Raw genomic sequence first — 16603 nt, 5'->3', positions numbered from 1 at the left:
ACGTAATACAGTGATGCAGTCTTGATTTACAGAATCAAGGGAAAGTAACAACATAAAATATATATATATATATATATATATATATATAAGATCCCATGGCCAACCCTTCCATCCATCCTGAGTAAGCCACTCCATTTTATCATCAGCGAGCCACACTTATAATTGATGGAAATCTTTTTTTTTTTTTTTTTTGGGTGGTTGAAACTCAAAAGACCAGGATCACAAAAAATGTAAGATTTATTATATTTCATGCACCAACATGTTATTATATTCTCATGAAAGCTAGATTATCAACATGGCCTGTACCAACTTGTTCTTATACTCTCATGAGATCTAGATTATCTCCATGGCCATTACTCATAATCAACCTCCCTAGTTTACCTTCAGTCTGTCAAAATCCATACTTAAAACAAGTGACATAGCTAGGTACATGAATATGAAGAAGCCAAAACCCGCCATCTTTTTTGACCATCCCTTAAGTTACAGTTTCATCTTAATCCATTTCAATTTGGCTACAGTTTACCACCAACTCCCAGGGAAAAAAAAAAGAGGGGGGGGGGGGTTGGAGAAGAGGTTAGACAAAAAACAACATAAGAGAATTAATGCTAGAGGCAGTTGGGAAACTATTGCTTTACCTGTGAAAATAATCAATTTCAGAGAATCGTTTAAGGATCATTCAATGCAAACAAGTTCAGTAATATTATTGCAACAAGAGTAATTCTCATAGGATCTTAAATGGGACAATGGGATGGAAGCAATGTGCCAAGCTAAAGCAACCATATATATACATATATATGTGTGTATATATATATATATATATACATGAAGACTATATATCCTTGTCTCGAATATAAAAAATAAAAATTTGGGGGGTGGGGGGGGGGGAAGAAAATTAAGCAAAAACAAGACTACCAGGGAGACATTAAAAGAAAGGAGATGAAATAGACAAAGAGGCAATTACTGCCTTTTGAGCGAAAAATGATAAATTAAGGTTCTAGATTATCAAGAAATTGTAAGCAATGACACAGAAACTAACCCAAAATTGCAGGACATAAAAACATGCTCCAGCAACTCATATTTGAGAATTGCGGAATCAGTTGCCTGTCCATTCTCAACCAACAGCTCCACAGCAACACTTTTTCCTCGGTGAGCACAAATCCTCTGATTTATTGAAGCCCATCCTCGAGAAGATAATACCTCTAGACACCTTCTCTAGGTGCATCATGAATGAAAACTTTGCAGTCCTCCCGATGATGATGATGATGGTTGTGGTGGTGGTGGTGGTGGTTTCTATTCAACATCCAAAGTTTGTTTTCTCTGGACAGTTTGAATGTGTAGCTGCTGTACCTCCAAAGCAAATATTCTTTTGAAAAATTCATATGATGCAAAGAATAGAGCTCCTTGAGAAATGTACATAACCAATCTTGGAGTAAGTCCCCTGATAACAAACACACAAATAAACATTAACCAAAAGGAGCACGAGCAAATTAAAATAGTTCGTAAACAGAGGTAGAAAATTAGTGAGCCATTCACTAAACTAGAATTCCAGAACTAGGATGAGGAATCTTTCCTAGATTCAATCAGTTAGATTCATGAAAGCATGGTTATCAGATCTTCTCAGCAGCCAGAATTCATGGTGACTCAGGGTGTCCTCCTGATTTGTTGAACAGTCAACCAAGCTAGTTGAACCAAGTCATGTATTTTCACAAACCAGGGTAAGGATTGAATAATTATCGAATATACTCAAAATAAAATGCTCTTGAAGAAGTTCTAAGATTTAAGAAAGCACACTTCAATAATAAACTTCTACATGGTGGATCTATGTAGAGAATAGTTACAGGATACCACAACGGAGGTCTTACTGTGGAAAAAAATCTTTAACCTGTATGAACAATGTACCAGAACTTTGAGAAACCAAACCACATTTTTATCTTAAATGCTTCGAAAACTAGTAAGTTCCATTAGTAGATAATCATGAGACATTCTGACATGGACGCACACACATCTTCTCCAGACCCTGACTGTTTGGGGCTCAAAACAGTTGACTGGTTCAGTGAATGATCCAGCTCTGACATTGGGCCATCAGAACTAGATGGTTAGACAACTCAGATGACAATAAAATGATCACATAAAGGTTAGGAGAGGGAATCATTACAACAGCCAGGACCGGCAACCTGTCATACATAACCTTGGCTAGAATTCCCAGTTGTTTTACAACTTCATATTCTAATACTACCTCATTTTCTGTCAGTTACATCATAGTTCAGGCCATGCAGACCCAAGGACAGCCAATGACTGGTCCACAATGGTAAAACCTTTATACTATTTTGAAAGCACTGGACGAAACTATATAGTCCCCTTACCTATAGAGACCTCGCAACCCTTCATGCTTTGCTATCTCCTGAAGGGCATGAAAGACACCATTGTATTGTCTTAGAGATCCAGGGATCTGTTCAGCAACCAACCAGAAATATAAAAAGAATGGCTCCACATAAAACAACCCAAATTTTAGCATATTACTAATCCATGAGATATTAGAAGTACAGCAATCCTAGAAAACGAACTTTTTTATTAAGAACCAAAATTACAAGAAGCATACAAAGCGGACTGTATATTTCAATTTCAAGGACGTCTCTATTATTCGGATATCAGAAAGGTAAAATGCTGCTAAAACGTAGAAACAGAAGAATCGCCTTCAAATAACAAGGTCAAAATGAGGTCAATAAATAAGAATTCAAAATAAAACACTAGAGGGTTTTTTTATCCGTATTTGGGGTATAATTCTCATACTTTACCAGTGAAGCATAGTGATAGAACCAGCAACCCACATAGGCAGGACCAGCACTGGGTAATGGCCTTGCCAGAAAAGTGCAGTGGTAAAGAAAGTTAACACTTGGAAGATAAATATGCAATCTAATACATGGCAGCCAGCCCAACCAACAAAGAACTCACATGTTCCTCACAGAAACTTCTTTTAACATGACAAGTTTCAGCTGTATAGGCATGTACTAGAAGGAAACATCTTTTCTCAGTGTCATTTTACACAGATTAGAAATATTTTATGGGCTATTATTTGTAGACCTATTGTGCTATGCTAGAGCTGATGTTGGCAAGAGAACTATCATGTAATATTCAGAGTTCCTATAATTTGGAATCAAGTCCACAAACATGCCATGGACCTTTCCAGTTTACAATCTCAACTTCAAGATATTTTTATCAAATAGCACAGCTTGAAATATATTGGTTGAAACTTGAAACAACATAAACATTTAATTGAAACTATGTATTATGAGGAATTTGTGTAATTTTGGCACCACAGTCTAGAAGGCTGAATTAGATTGAATTTCTCATTTCAACAAAAATTCGAAAAGGTGGCAATATCAAGTCCTGAATTTCTCAACATATTACACAAAATAAATATCACTGCTTAAGTGATAACAGCAACCAAAATACCATTGACATTCCACTGAAACTATGTAACTCTGAGATTCCTTAAATATTTTGGACTCAAATCACAAATTCTATGTAAAATTTACTAAGCTCACTGAAATTGCATATTATGGGAACAACCACATTACATAAATTTCCACTATGAAAAATCAGAACCCAAGTATGATTAGAGCTCCAAGTTCTCCGCTTTCTACACGGCACACGCTAATTAAAGCAATGGATGACGCCTACTGTCAGAATATGGAACTTAAATTTCACATCTACTAGTTTGATATTTATAGGCAACCTAATGCAACAAACAAGTGATGTGACTGTTCTAGGAATTTCTTTAAACCCAAAAGTTTAATTGGAACCTGCACAAAAGTCACCCATAAAGCAATTACAGAGAAGGGCATAGAAAAAGCATAGAACTATTCCAAGCAGGCAATCAAAACATAAAACTCAAAAATGAATAGTTAAAGGTTATTCAATGATTACTTTAAGGGGGAAAAAAATCAAGTTGGGCATATTTGTCTAATAGATCAATTCAAGTTTCTCCAAAGAGAATCGAGAATGGATCACTCAAATCCACAAACAAAAGTAATACACACCTGTGTCTGCAGTCTAGTTTTCACAACATCGAAAGGAGTAGTGAATAATGCTGCAGTAGATCCAGCCAGTCCCCCACAAACTAGCTGCCAATAAGGGGTGAACATCGTCAATAGATATTATGTGCCAATGTGCAAGAAAGAGTTATTTTAGAGATTATGCTCGGTAAGCAATACTATGGATTAAACTAGAATGTAGACCCAAAAATAAAAAAGAAACAAATGCTACAGTAAGCTAAGAAAAGCAAACCGTTTGCAATGCATCAGGATGAGCATTAGGTTTGGCTGATGACAGCATCAACTCCTTCAGTTTTTCATAGGTGTAAAACTGCAGCCAACAAAACAAAGCATTCTAGAATTTATGTGAAAATAAGAAGCCAAGATTAAAATAAAAAGAGTAAAAAGTAACGAATTAAGCTGGAAATGAATCTAATTCTCAAGAACAAGCCTTGTTCTCTATGGTCCATAATAACATACAACCATTTCATTATATAGGAAGATTAAAGTAAGGACAAGGTTCAGTTGAGTTGACTAGGTGGTAGAGTTTTACACACAAGGCAATTCAAATATGTAATAAAAAAATCATACCTTGATGATTGAGTGTGGGATGTTCCTACAAAGAACAGCACCCCACCCAGCATATAATGACCGCAAACCACCACTTCTAAGAATTTGAGCAAAGGCATCCCTGCAAAGACAAATTTTTTCTGAGTCTTCTTATTATGGTAGCTCTTCTTTTACGAGTCAAAAGTAGAACTTCGTCAATAGCAAGCCCCGACAGATTTTAAGTCACAAAAGGGTGGCAGCACAGGCCCAAAAGAGTTGTGTCCCTTTGCATTAAAAAGTACAATGATGAAGGGGAAGTACCATGAACACTTCCATTTAAAGGCATATCAAATGAAACATTGTCTAATATGCTAGTTACCGTTGAGGAATCTAAAGTAAGAAACAAGATCTCGATAAGTACAGAAAGAAATGATATAGATAAATCACATAAATGAGCTTATTTTAGTGGAAATAAACATTGGGTTGGGCTCTATACACGTTGAGCCTCTGGCCCAGTGGAATTTGACTGTAATAGGCCACTTCATGGGCCTAAAATATGGGTCGGAGGAATGAATACGGAATTAACTAATTACTTTACCAGTTAGCCTAATTAGAGTCCATTTTTTTTAATTGTTATTAAAGTGATTTAATTGGGCTGGATTAGGTCGATATAATTCCAGCCTTGTTTTAAGTTGTTCTCTTTATAGAAGGGTACATTTTCTGGTTACATCTACTAATTCAAAACCCATACATCTCTTTCATATCTGCCTTTTGGCTCAAATTTTGGCCAGTTGCCGTTTGAAAAAAGAACTTGATTGTTGGCAGATCAGTAAGAAAGAGACGGTCTTAGGTCCCAGAATTACAGATTTAATCAGAGGTTATGAATCCTTCTGCCTTTCCTTGTGCTTCAAGCATACAGGAAAAATATAATCATAGTTTTCATTCTGACCCTACTTTAGTATCTATTATTCATCAATTTATAGTACTCTAGTCAGTTAAGACCACCTTCAAGGTAAGCTATTGATTAGAGGAGTTTTAGCATGGTTTAAGTCCTATTTTTAGTTTCTATATAAGTTTGTAAGGGGCTACAGCCCTAAACACGAGTTTGATCAGTAGAAGTTGACTTTTGGCCTTTGGTTTTCTGGTCATTCAGAATGCTCCCACCCTGTGGTAATTCAGTAGAGATCTGAAGAACGCTTGGTGGGGTTATGGATTGCGAATCCAACTCTGCAGATCAGGTGGCAATTCCTGATTAAATATTTTCTATCTTTTCTTTCCCACAATTGCATCAGTTTCAGCTCCTTTATAAGAGGCATGAAATTTCTGCTATCAAATCCTCTGATTTTCGCTATTGAATTCTCTGGTTTTCTGGGTTTTTAAGAATTCTAGCCTCAGAAATATACTCTCATTACCTCAAATATATCCATCAAATTCAAATCATATTTACAGACTTGACCTACTACTTCTATTGTTCATTCAACTGGATTTCAGGCTGATCAAAATTGTTTAAATCGAGTTATCTGGTATCCTATCAAACCTAGTTCTATCCCATACCTGTGATCATGTCGCGAGCTGATCTCCCACTAGATTTCACTGGTTAAGGATTAGCATTGCATTAGAATGTAAATGCAAAACAAAAATTAGATAATGGAATAAGACAAAACTCTTTTTTTTCCTGGAATTTTATATCGTCTTATCTCAAAATATGAAGAGAGCTATTATTTCAAAAAGTATACAAATAAAGAATCAGTTTTGACATGAAATGGATATATCCTCTAAATCACAAGTGACATTCAATAAATTTATTACCAAAAAAAAAGGAACCTAGTTCACTTCTCTTTTTTACTTGCATATTTTTCCCTCTAAATAATGCTGTTTCTAACATAACTTTGTTGTTGTAATGTTGTAATGATATTTCTATATATAGAGGCAAATCAGTGCATAGATTTGATCTGTGTTGTTGTTGTTTTAATTTAGATATAATGGATACCTAAAAATATTTTAAGGTGCCCAAAGCCTTGGGTCGCCTAGGTGCCTTGGCAAATGACAACTATGTTTTATGCCCACTAAAATGAATAACTAAGTTCATGGAACATACTTTAAACAAAGAATAGATATAGATACATTCCGATAAATTGTTTACAATTGGCACAACGGTCAAGTTGCATTATTGCAACATGTTGGTCACGGGTCCCAAAATTGGAAACAGCCTCTCTTGCAAAGCAAGGGGTAAGGCTGCGTACATTTGCCCCTCCCAAACCCTGGAGTAGCGGAAGCCTCATGCACTTAGTTGCTCTTTTTAGTGAAGAGAGTTGAGGGCATGGTTTCAAGTGTTGGTATCATATCGGTCATATTGGCTGTATCTTATCGGTATCGGCTGAGACCGATCCGGATCGGTTACCCATATCATTGCAGGGTAAAATAGTAAAAAAAAATGTACTTTTTTATGCAAAGAAAGGGGTAAAAGTGACCGATATGCACCGATCCTCTCTGATACCGATTCGATCTGGATCGGTATCGGCAGACACCGATACCAGTACCGGTACCGATACTGAGAACTAAATCCATGGTTGAGGGACAAGCCAGTAAAGTGGGTTTAACCGGATAAAATCTGGGGCAGGAGAAACACTATGGAGGATAAATCCAGGTACAGTTTGCTATAAAGAGGCAAGAGTATGGAGTTCCAATTTGGCAATGTGTATATATACCTGTTTTATATTTTAAAATGTTCAGATATAAAAGTACAAGTATTTTCAGCATCTTTGGATTCAAAAAAGGATTCAAAATTCTAGAATTGTACATGCACATATAACATTTATATTATACAGGAATTTATTAATTATTATTTATGAACCAGCAGCTCAATGGCTAAAATATCACCCTCTAGAGAGGAGGATGTGATGTGGCCAGTTGTGTAACCAGAGTTTCCAGCCTATTCTTTGGCCAGCTTCCTGTTTCATCAATGTTTTAATTTTCAAAGCATTTTTAATTGGCAAACCACAATCGTCTGGGCAAACTGGCACAAACCAGAACCAGGGTCCTCAACAGTTCAGTCCCTGGTCCAGTTTAAATGATAATGGTTTACAATACCATTAACTCAGTCAATCAAAAGCAAATTTACGTGTATGATGTTGTCAAAGAGAAGAACAAGACAAAGGCATACCAGCAGTTCTGGTAGTGCGAACCAACTTGCATCTGCTGCTTTATGCGCTCACTGGGGGTAAAAATAAATGAAGTTGCCACACTGGCACAACCACCAGCCATGCAATGTGCCAAAGAGTAATACTCCTTCATGAGAGAGACAAGCAGCATTTCCCAGGTTTAAGAAGGCATTTTAAACTTTCAATAGCAGAAGCAAATAAGCTGCACACAGTAGAAAAGCAAAAGGGATAAAACACCTTAGGCAAGACGGGAAGCAGGGCTCCTTTAACTGATTCATATGTGAAGGTATAAACTGCAGAAATCGGTGCGGAAGAAGCAATATTGCTTGCAATTCCACGGTAGAGTCCAATTACACCTGAATAGAATCTTAACCAATTAAAAAGAACGCATATAAAATTGCTCGACAAACCATAAATTGCCTCTAACAAGCTCCAAGGACTGCCACCATGTTTCATCACCTGAAAGTCTAAGCCATAATTGTTACAAGATATTTTACCTCTTTCAGATATAATTGATCGTACAACATGAGAGAGAGATTTCTGATCGGTGCCACAAGATTGAATAACAGTTTTTATAGTATCAACTGGATGCAGACAAAGGCTAACAACTGTCCCAGCCAATGCTCCTGCAAAAGCATGCTTTTGGCTTGCAACGGCAGAAACAGGTTTTTCTTGCACTGATGAGGAAAGTTCTGTCATAGGTTCAGTCTCTAGAACTAGCTCTTTGAGTTGCCTTTTACCATTCTCAAGCACATCATCATCAACATCTGTTTCATGACAACCTTCTTCAACTGTAGAATTACTCAAATCACATAAGCCAATATAGTAGTCCGAGTAAAGACTGGAACTTGGAATCCTTGAAATAGGACCATTTGCCCCTGAATTTGAACCAGCACCAAGGGAATACTCTGTATAAAGAGAGGTAAAAGACAAATTTGCATCTTCTACAGACTCTACAGTTTCAACTGGAGGGGAATCGTTACATTTGGTTAAACTGGAACCAAAATCAGTACTTCCCATGCATGAGTCATCAGCAGGAACAGTGACAACTCTAGAAATGCATCCTTCACCTGGTTTGTGGTCCTCGACTTGAGTGACATTCACAGGACATTGTAGTCCAAGCAAAGGTTTTGCACTCATCCATCCATATATTTGTCCCAAAGCACATGAGCTTCCTACACTTGCAAGCCCCTTCTCCTTACACGACTCTTCAAGCATGTTGGAGTAACCAACCTGTGGAAATCTCCAGAAAGAAGAATGGCTATGATTTCCATTGCAGGGTTCAAATAGTGAAATCTTGTGAATCACATTCAAAAGCTCAAAGTTTGAATTCGTAACAAATGGGGGAAAGCTAGCAGAGATTGAATCAATGCAAAAGTATTTGGTATCAGAAGAAATAGAGGTTTTATTATTTCCCTCCCCACCTGGACAGTGCAGTTTATTCTCTTTCAAACAAACAGCATCATTGTACTTCACATTTGCTTTAGAATGGAAAACAGAAATCGGGCGAGTAGCACAATCCCAAATCTGGCCAACTGCCGCAACAAACTGAGCTGTGTTCAGTATCACAGAAGGCTTGGATTCAGCTTGCTTGCTTCTTTGCTCAAAAGAAACAGGATGTGAGAGAACTTTTTTTTCCTGACCAAAATCAGCAAGCTCAAAGGATGCGACCTCAAGTTTAGTCCACCTATTTTTTATGGAAGGTTGATTTTTAGACTTTCGACTATAAGCACCCATTTTGCAATCCTCCTTGAATAAGGATTAAGTACAGCGAAATCCCGACGAGCTCTTGACTACAGGATTTCTGCATTAAATATAGAGATAACAGATAAAGTAATCATTTCAGTTGTCAGATGATAATATCAACAATGAACTTCTTACCTGAAAATCTACAACCATAACATGGGAAGCAAGTTAATAGTGCAAGAGAATAGTATCAGGGACCATAAGACAAAGACCAACAACAAAATGTAACACCTCAAACAGCAGCACATATTCACCCACTAATCCACTAACCATTGCACTCACCGCGCAAAGAATCAATAAATCAAATGCTCTCCATGGAATCTTTTGAGATAAGATTCCTTCTGGCTGTTACTATCTTATCCGTCCTACTTTGTTTAGACAGAGATACAACGAACTAATTGGTAAAATAGGATATCTGCAGAATATCAGGAAATCAAAAAATTAGATTCTCCCAAGTAGAAGATCATACCCATCACAAGCAGCTACATATTCCAAACCCATAACCGATTAATACCAGCAAAATAACAGTAACAAATGAGTGCTAAACAAATTTCTGTTTTCAACAATTTTCCCCTTTCTCTATTATCCCAAAGTAATTCAAGCAGGTGCGACTTAACAACTTCTACGACAGGCATCTGATGCGCAATGGTAAGAGAAATAAATCGATAATATATTAAGAACTGGGAAAAATCATTCAAAATGCAGAAATTTCACTAATAGTTCGGAATTTTAGACATAAAGATTAGTTCCCTCAAATAGTATAAGTAGACAAATCACTGAAGAGACAAAAATTGGGGTGGGAAGGGAGAGGTGGAAATGTTTATCGAGAATCAAGAATTTTAATCTCTAACCTTGGAAAACCCATTACTTTTCGGACCATAGATAGCATCAACATACTACCAGGCATCATCTTTAGAATTGCAGGGTAAGACTGGCGCGGAAGTTGGCGAGCTTTCTAGGGTTTTTTCAAGATCAGTTCAACGATGCTCGCATGACCGAATATTCAAATCCCGCCAACGTTCCTTCTATAAGTTTTTTAACTCAAGCGTAACTAAAACTACAGTACCGAGCACTCCCAAGCTAAGCGCGGCGGTTTGGCACTGCTCACTTACGAGCGTGCGTGCCTCAGGTTTGTCAATGGATCAAATCCTCATAAATGGTGAGTGGCTTGCACCGCCCCGAGGAATAGACAGATTTCTAATGGATTGGTTAATCGGGTTATAAGTGATCTTAAGACAGTTCATAAACATGTAAACAAACAATTATAAACGGTAGCTTATCTGTGGGTCCCAATCGGGCGACTGTTCACGCTGTTATATTTTTGGGAAGATTGCATGATTACCCATTTTTGGGTTTCTCTTTATAAAATTACCCAGTTTCAGTTAACAAAAATACCCAAAATTAGGTTTATCTTTACAAAATTACCCACTTAAAGTTTAAGTTAACAAAAATACCCAAAATTGAGTTTGGATTTACAAAACTACCCACTCAAAGTTTTAGTGATAAAAAAATACATGATTATATGTGGAAGATGAAGAATCACTATTTTGGGTAATTTTGTAAACCCAAACGGGATTTTGGGTATTTTTGTTAACTGAAACTTTGGGTGGGTATTTATGTAAACCCAAACTTAATTTTGGGCATTTTTGTTAACCAAAACTTTGTGTGTGTAATTTTGTAAAGAAAAACCCAAAAATGGGTAATCATGTAATTTTTCCTATATTTTTCCATGAACACTCATTATCAACCTGTCGGTATTTGAGCTCGACACATTTAGTAATTGATTGAATTGATCTCAAATTTCAACCAGTCGATTCAAATCGGGTCGGCCGATGTCACCCCTACCTTTACAGACCCATCTGAAAGTCCTGGAGGTGTCAATTCAGGCCCAAAACCAGTGGGACTGAACAAAAATAGCCTCATTAATCGATCTGATTAAAGGTTTTAAGATTTTTATATTTTTCTAATTAGTGGATTGCTCCCATTCAATCTATTAAACTCCACAGTGGAAGGGCGGCACACTGGAGAGGATCCGGTCAATTCATTCTCTTAATACCCTTCGCTAAACTATATAAAGAAATTAGATTAAATTCATCGATTAAGAATGATCAACCATGACTTAATTTCAATTTGCTCATGAATGGTGCATGACTCTGCACACAACCGTTAGATGAATACGAGAGCAGTGCACCGTAGACCCTCTCCCCCATCCAATGGTTGTGTAAAGACAGTAAATTACCTTTTGCCATAATTAAAAGATAAAAGTTTATTGTTGTTATCTCTATCCACAAACAAAACTTGTGCATGTACAACACATTTGTTCAACCACGTGGAAGGGTGATAGGACAATTCTAATTAGGGGTGTCAACGGTCCGGGTTGGTGTGGTTTCGGTTCGGTTTCACCGGTTTCGGTGTGACTTTGGAACTAATCGAAACCGCCCCATTAAGGATTTATCGGTTTCGGTTCGATGTCGGCTTCGGTGCGGTTTGGGTTCGATTGTACCGGTTTGGATTTATCAGGTTCATTTCGGTTTGGATTGGTTTTTTAAACCGGTATGGAGCCATTAGCTTGGGCAGTTGGGCTTGGGCACTTGGTTTTTGACAGGTTGAAGTTGAATAGTTGATAAATGTTGGGCTCGGGCACTTGGGCTAGTGTTGGTCCGGTTGGACACTTGGGGCCTTGGGCTTCTCCCACTTGAGTGTTGGCCCACTTAGATTAATGAGTTTTAAGTCCGGTTTTATCTCGGGCCGGTTTGGATCGATTCCGATTTCGGTGCACATTTCTAGTGTTTCCGGTGGCCCAATGGTCTAACTCGAACCGAACCGAGACTGGATTCAATTTAAAATACAAACGAAACCGGCCCGATAAGCCACCGGTTTGGTTTGGATCGGGCTTAATTGGCCTGGTCCGGTCCAATTTAACCGGTCCGGTTTAGATATTGAGACCCCCAATTCTAATTGTTGAATATCTAAGAAAAGGTCTCAATAGACCACAAGTCAAATTTCAGACTATAACTCAACCCACCTTCTACTCCACGTATGAATCTGACACCGTTTGTAGGCTTTAGACAGTGCAGCATCACATAACGCTATGTACCAAAGCGTGCAAAACAAAATTGGCATCATGCTAAGGAGTCGTTTGGATCCGAAAAATGTGTCTGACCTAATCCATAAAATTTCACAAATCTCTCTCTCTCTCTCTCTCTCTCTCTCTGTGTTGTGTGTCTGGGGGTATGTTGTGTGGGGGATGGGGTGTCAGTGTGTGTGTGTTATGTTGTGTGTGGGATGGGGTGTCAGTGTGTGTGTGTGTGTGAGAGAGAGACAGATCACCTGCAATACTTTTGAGAAGATTTAAGCGCACTTCCAATACGGTAGACCAGATGGATATGACCTCAGAAACCCTTTCCACAATCCAGACAACAATTGATTAATTTATATCATTTGCTTAGAAAATAAGTACATACACAAAGCATTTCAAGTAAGACCACCAAATCACAAGTTGTAACTTATAGGGGCGGAAAGGATTTCATACTGACAGTGCTAATACACAAAGCATTTCAACTAAGACCACCAAATCACAAGTTGTGACTTATAGGGATGGAAAGGATTTCATACTGACAGCGCTTTACAACTAATTACATCATCATCAGAATCTAGTTTGGGAAATGAAGAACTCACCATCACCCCTCCCACATTCCCAGCCTTTGCCAAGTCGAGCATGACGGTGCTAAGCCCCTTCCCTATTACAAAAATACTCTTCCCAATGGCAACGAGTCTACATGGTGGCCTTGTCAGCAATGGTGACAGCCTGCCAACTGATACCCAATCCCTACTCTTTGGCAGCCACATCATCAGCCTTGTTCCTGAACTCTGATCCAGCACATAAAGAGTATCATCCACAACAACAGCAGGACCATGCCAGCCTGACACCAGATCCTCATCAACATGCTGCCATGTACTGCTTGTTGGTTCATACACAAGCGCGGGAATGTGTTGGAATATCGTAGACACAGCACCACGGATGTAAATTTTTCCATGCAAAACCACCGACTCCTGGATATCAGAGAAAATATTTGGGTCCATGTGGGTCATCCCACTAGTGGTAGATGGGTCATAAGTATCCCATGAGCATTGATCACTTGAACTCGATGTTACGCCTCCTATTGCATAGAATTTCCCATTCAAAGCTTCACAAGCAAAGTAGCACCTGAAATTATTGAAACACAATTAGAACTCCCAAACTTACCAATCTACTCCCAGCTTTTTATCCTTCTGTTGAAAAGGAGGAAGACTATCATGTACTCCCTCCATCCCACAAAGATAATCCTGTTTGGGGTTTTTCACCATCGTAAAATGTTCATTATTTTAAAAACCAGGATATGATGTTTTATTGGATTCCCCATGATGCACCTATTTAATAATCCACACACTTAATTGTTTCCCTCTATTACATAAGCCAAACTAATATGGGTAATGCTGGAAACAGGGTTTGAATAAGTGGGTGACTAATGCATTAACAACAAACTCCTTAAAATGTGGGTTCTTCAAACAAGACAATATTTTTGGGACAGAGGGGGTATCTCTGCAACAAGCCAAAAGCTCCACTATATACAGCCACCAAATTGGCAGGCACTCTCTGTTTGGCCCCAGGAAACACGCATTAAGGCTAGTATAGCCTTATGATCAAATGCGAGCATGATATGCCAATGGCTGAAAAGTTAGAAACAGTACTCAACATATGGACCTTGTAGCCTCCGGGCTATTAGACATACTAAAGGTGTCCCAGAAATGGTCAATTGGAAATATCTAGATTATAAGGACCAAGAAACTAAACTCTCATACATCCTAATTTACTAAATAAAGAGAGAAAGATAACAGAACATAGATTTCTGATAAGGTGCCACCCCTTGACTATGCTAGATGAGGGGACAAATATCCAAGGAGTAACTTTTACCATTTGGGAGGTCCTAACTCCTAAGAAGGATTTTCTAAGCAAGAAACTAGACTCTCATACACCCTAATTTACTAAATAAAAAGAAAAAGACACAGAACATAGATTTCGGACAAGGTGCAACCCCTTGACTATGCTAGATGAGGGGACAAATATCTGAGGAGTAACATCCACCATTTGGGTGGTCCTAACTCCTAAGAAGGACTTTCCAATGCACACCCCCTTCCTCCCCCCCCCCCCCAAAAAAAAAAAAAAGAGAGACAGGAGAACAGCACGAGGGAGAATAGTTATTTCTTGACTCTCTCCATCCATACATGAGCTTTCTCTTTCACAATAGAGTTTATATTCAGGAGATTTTGACACACATCCACAAACAATATTATAACAGCATAGCAACAACACGGTGATGGGAGCAATGTTCACATGGAGGATAACTCACTGTAGGTTGGAAAAAACTAACCAACATAGCCCAATCATAGATTACCAACACAAGAGTTCTTTCAACAGGCCCACTTCAATTGGTGCAGAAAAAAAAATTATAATCATGCATGTTCAGGAGGCTACCTCGCAGTTGACATTGAAGCAGCTTCATCCCAAGTGTTCTTGGAAGCATCATAGCAATATACATCATGGGTAGCATCTTCAGACCAACTGCAGCCACCCAGTAGGTAGAACTTTTTCCCCAAAACTTCAGAAGCCATGCCTTTTCTCTTCGAGCACCGTGGTGGTAAGCCTTGGATGAGCTTCCAGCCCTCCCGTGATGAGTTGGGATCCATAACATAGCAGTGAATTTGATCAGATTTGTCTCTACACAATGCATAAATCCATGTCTCCTCCAGATTATGCTTTTGTCGGTAATAATACCACTCTTCACTGCACACCAACTCCCTCCACCTCTTTGAAACACACTTAAGGGTCATGTGGTATCTCCGGGGAACCCTTGCTAAGCAGAAAAGAGCAATGTCATCTGGAAGCCCACATATAAGTGGTGCATTATTTTGTGTCATATCTGTGGAGCACTCAGGTTCATGTTCCGGATGTTCCATCATGATGCAGTAACTAATTACATATCAGCACAAGAAAACAAAGCAGATGTGATCAAACATATGAACAAATCATAAAAAATAAATTTATTGAAGTAAATGCAGATAATTTGTGCAGCAAAGATCTGGGTTTGATTGAACATCTTCCGGAAAACATCCCGCAATGCTGGTTCTAGCAAACTTGAGTTTAAAAGCAGGTATGAACTAAATAATTCAAATTCCCCCATAAGATTCAGAAAGAAAATAATTATCAGAGTAAGTGTCGCTTCTGCAAGTCAACAAACATAAAAACAAGGCCTCCATTCTCTTCTCTATCATTTCCTCTTGCTCCGAGTTGAAATAAATTCTTCAGAGATAAACAACACAAAACTGAACAGGGGAAATCTCAATGCAAAAGTGATCGTTTTTTACTACAACGGTGTGATTGCTACGTTGGGGACTTGGGGTTATCACTTTCTGGTATTTCTATTTACAATGTGGAACGTGGGCACCAGACGATCACAAAAGCATTTGAACACAACAAATTTGGAATTTCAGAAAACCTTACTTTTAAAGTAAAAATTGGAATTTCAGAAACCATACCTTTAAAGTAAAATCTCAACACTACAATCAAAGCGACGTCATAATCAATCAAATAATCTAATACCTGTTTCTCCAAGGAGGGAGGAGGGACTGAACAATTGGGTCCAGAAAAAACTGATTTGCTCTTTTTGATAGCCAATTTTTTATTTCCTCCACCTAAATGCAAAATTTGAACAAACGATCTTCCGGATCTATTGGAAAAAAAAAAAAAAAATTGGGAATATCCCAGTACCAATTGGAAGTTGGAACTCCAGCTTGATCCATGGGACCATGAACTACGACAGATGCGATTTGCAGGAAAATAAATAAGAACCAATGAAGTGGAACAATTAACTGCAAAATTCTTAGGAAACGAAATGATTAAAATCTGAACAATCTTACCTCGAATCCTTCTGCTTCCGTTCGAACTGAAATTCTACATTCGCCGATGACAGGTTTCGGAAGAAAAGTAATCGAGTGTCTCCGTGGATTCGTGTTCAAGCTTTCCTTACGCCGAAATGCCTTCTAATAAAATAATTAACCAATCAAGGTAGATGA

General features: G+C 38.2%; 2 protein-coding genes across 4 annotated transcripts; both read right to left on the bottom strand.

The window, feature by feature from the left end:
• Positions 1-892: 892 nt before the first annotated feature.
• LOC122086925 (mitoferrin) lies at positions 893-10660 on the bottom strand. Of its 3 annotated transcripts, none has more exons than XM_042655834.1 (10): positions 10342-10660; positions 9761-9905; positions 8242-9548; positions 7982-8100; positions 7747-7871; positions 4626-4725; positions 4288-4365; positions 4041-4124; positions 2364-2449; positions 893-1438 (listed from the first exon to the last, which is right to left on the bottom strand). In XM_042655834.1, the coding sequence occupies exons 3-10, from the start codon at positions 9479-9481 to the stop codon at positions 1291-1293; spliced, it is 1980 nt and encodes a 659-aa protein (XP_042511768.1). In that variant the 5' UTR covers positions 9482-9548; positions 9761-9905; positions 10342-10660; the 3' UTR covers positions 893-1290. The 3 variants fall into 3 exon arrangements, with proteins under 3 accessions (XP_042511768.1, XP_042511767.1, XP_042511769.1); XM_042655833.1 differs by having other exon boundaries at positions 9773-9905; XM_042655835.1 differs by lacking the exons at positions 9761-9905; positions 10342-10660 and having other exon boundaries at positions 8242-8977; positions 9169-9308.
• A 2253-nt stretch (positions 10661-12913) lies between these two features.
• On the bottom strand, positions 12914-16603 carry LOC122085864 (F-box/kelch-repeat protein SKIP4). The gene is made up of 3 exons (XM_042654460.1): positions 16448-16603; positions 15006-15500; positions 12914-13697 (listed from the first exon to the last, which is right to left on the bottom strand). The coding sequence occupies exons 2-3, from the start codon at positions 15488-15490 to the stop codon at positions 13100-13102; spliced, it is 1083 nt and encodes a 360-aa protein (XP_042510394.1). The 5' UTR covers positions 15491-15500; positions 16448-16603; the 3' UTR covers positions 12914-13099.

Source organism: Macadamia integrifolia, chromosome 8 (genome assembly GCF_013358625.1).
Source record: "Macadamia integrifolia cultivar HAES 741 chromosome 8, SCU_Mint_v3, whole genome shotgun sequence".
In the NCBI taxonomy this organism is placed as follows: Eukaryota; Viridiplantae; Streptophyta; class Magnoliopsida; order Proteales; family Proteaceae; genus Macadamia; species Macadamia integrifolia.
The sequence above is the reverse complement of the archived record's forward strand: the minus strand, read 5'-3'. Positions and strand labels throughout refer to the sequence as shown.

Excerpts from the sequence above, each read along its gene's own strand:
- LOC122086925 (XM_042655834.1), bottom strand. The coding sequence starts at position 9,481 with ATGGGTGCTTATAGTCGAAAGTCTAAAAATCAACCTTCCATAAAAAAT. Across the intron at positions 8,101-8,241 it reads ATCAATTATATCTGAAAGAG|GTGTAATTGGACTCTACCGT; the intron begins GTAAAATATCTT and ends GATTCTATTCAG. Across the intron at positions 1,439-2,363 it reads GGGTTGCGAGGTCTCTATAG|GGGACTTACTCCAAGATTGG; the intron begins GTAAGGGGACTA and ends GTTTGTTATCAG.
- LOC122085864 (XM_042654460.1), bottom strand. The coding sequence starts at position 15,490 with ATGATGGAACATCCGGAACATGAACCTGAGTGCTCCACAGATATGACA. Across the intron at positions 13,698-15,005 it reads GCTTCAATGTCAACTGCGAG|GTGCTACTTTGCTTGTGAAG; the intron begins GTAGCCTCCTGA and ends CAATAATTTCAG.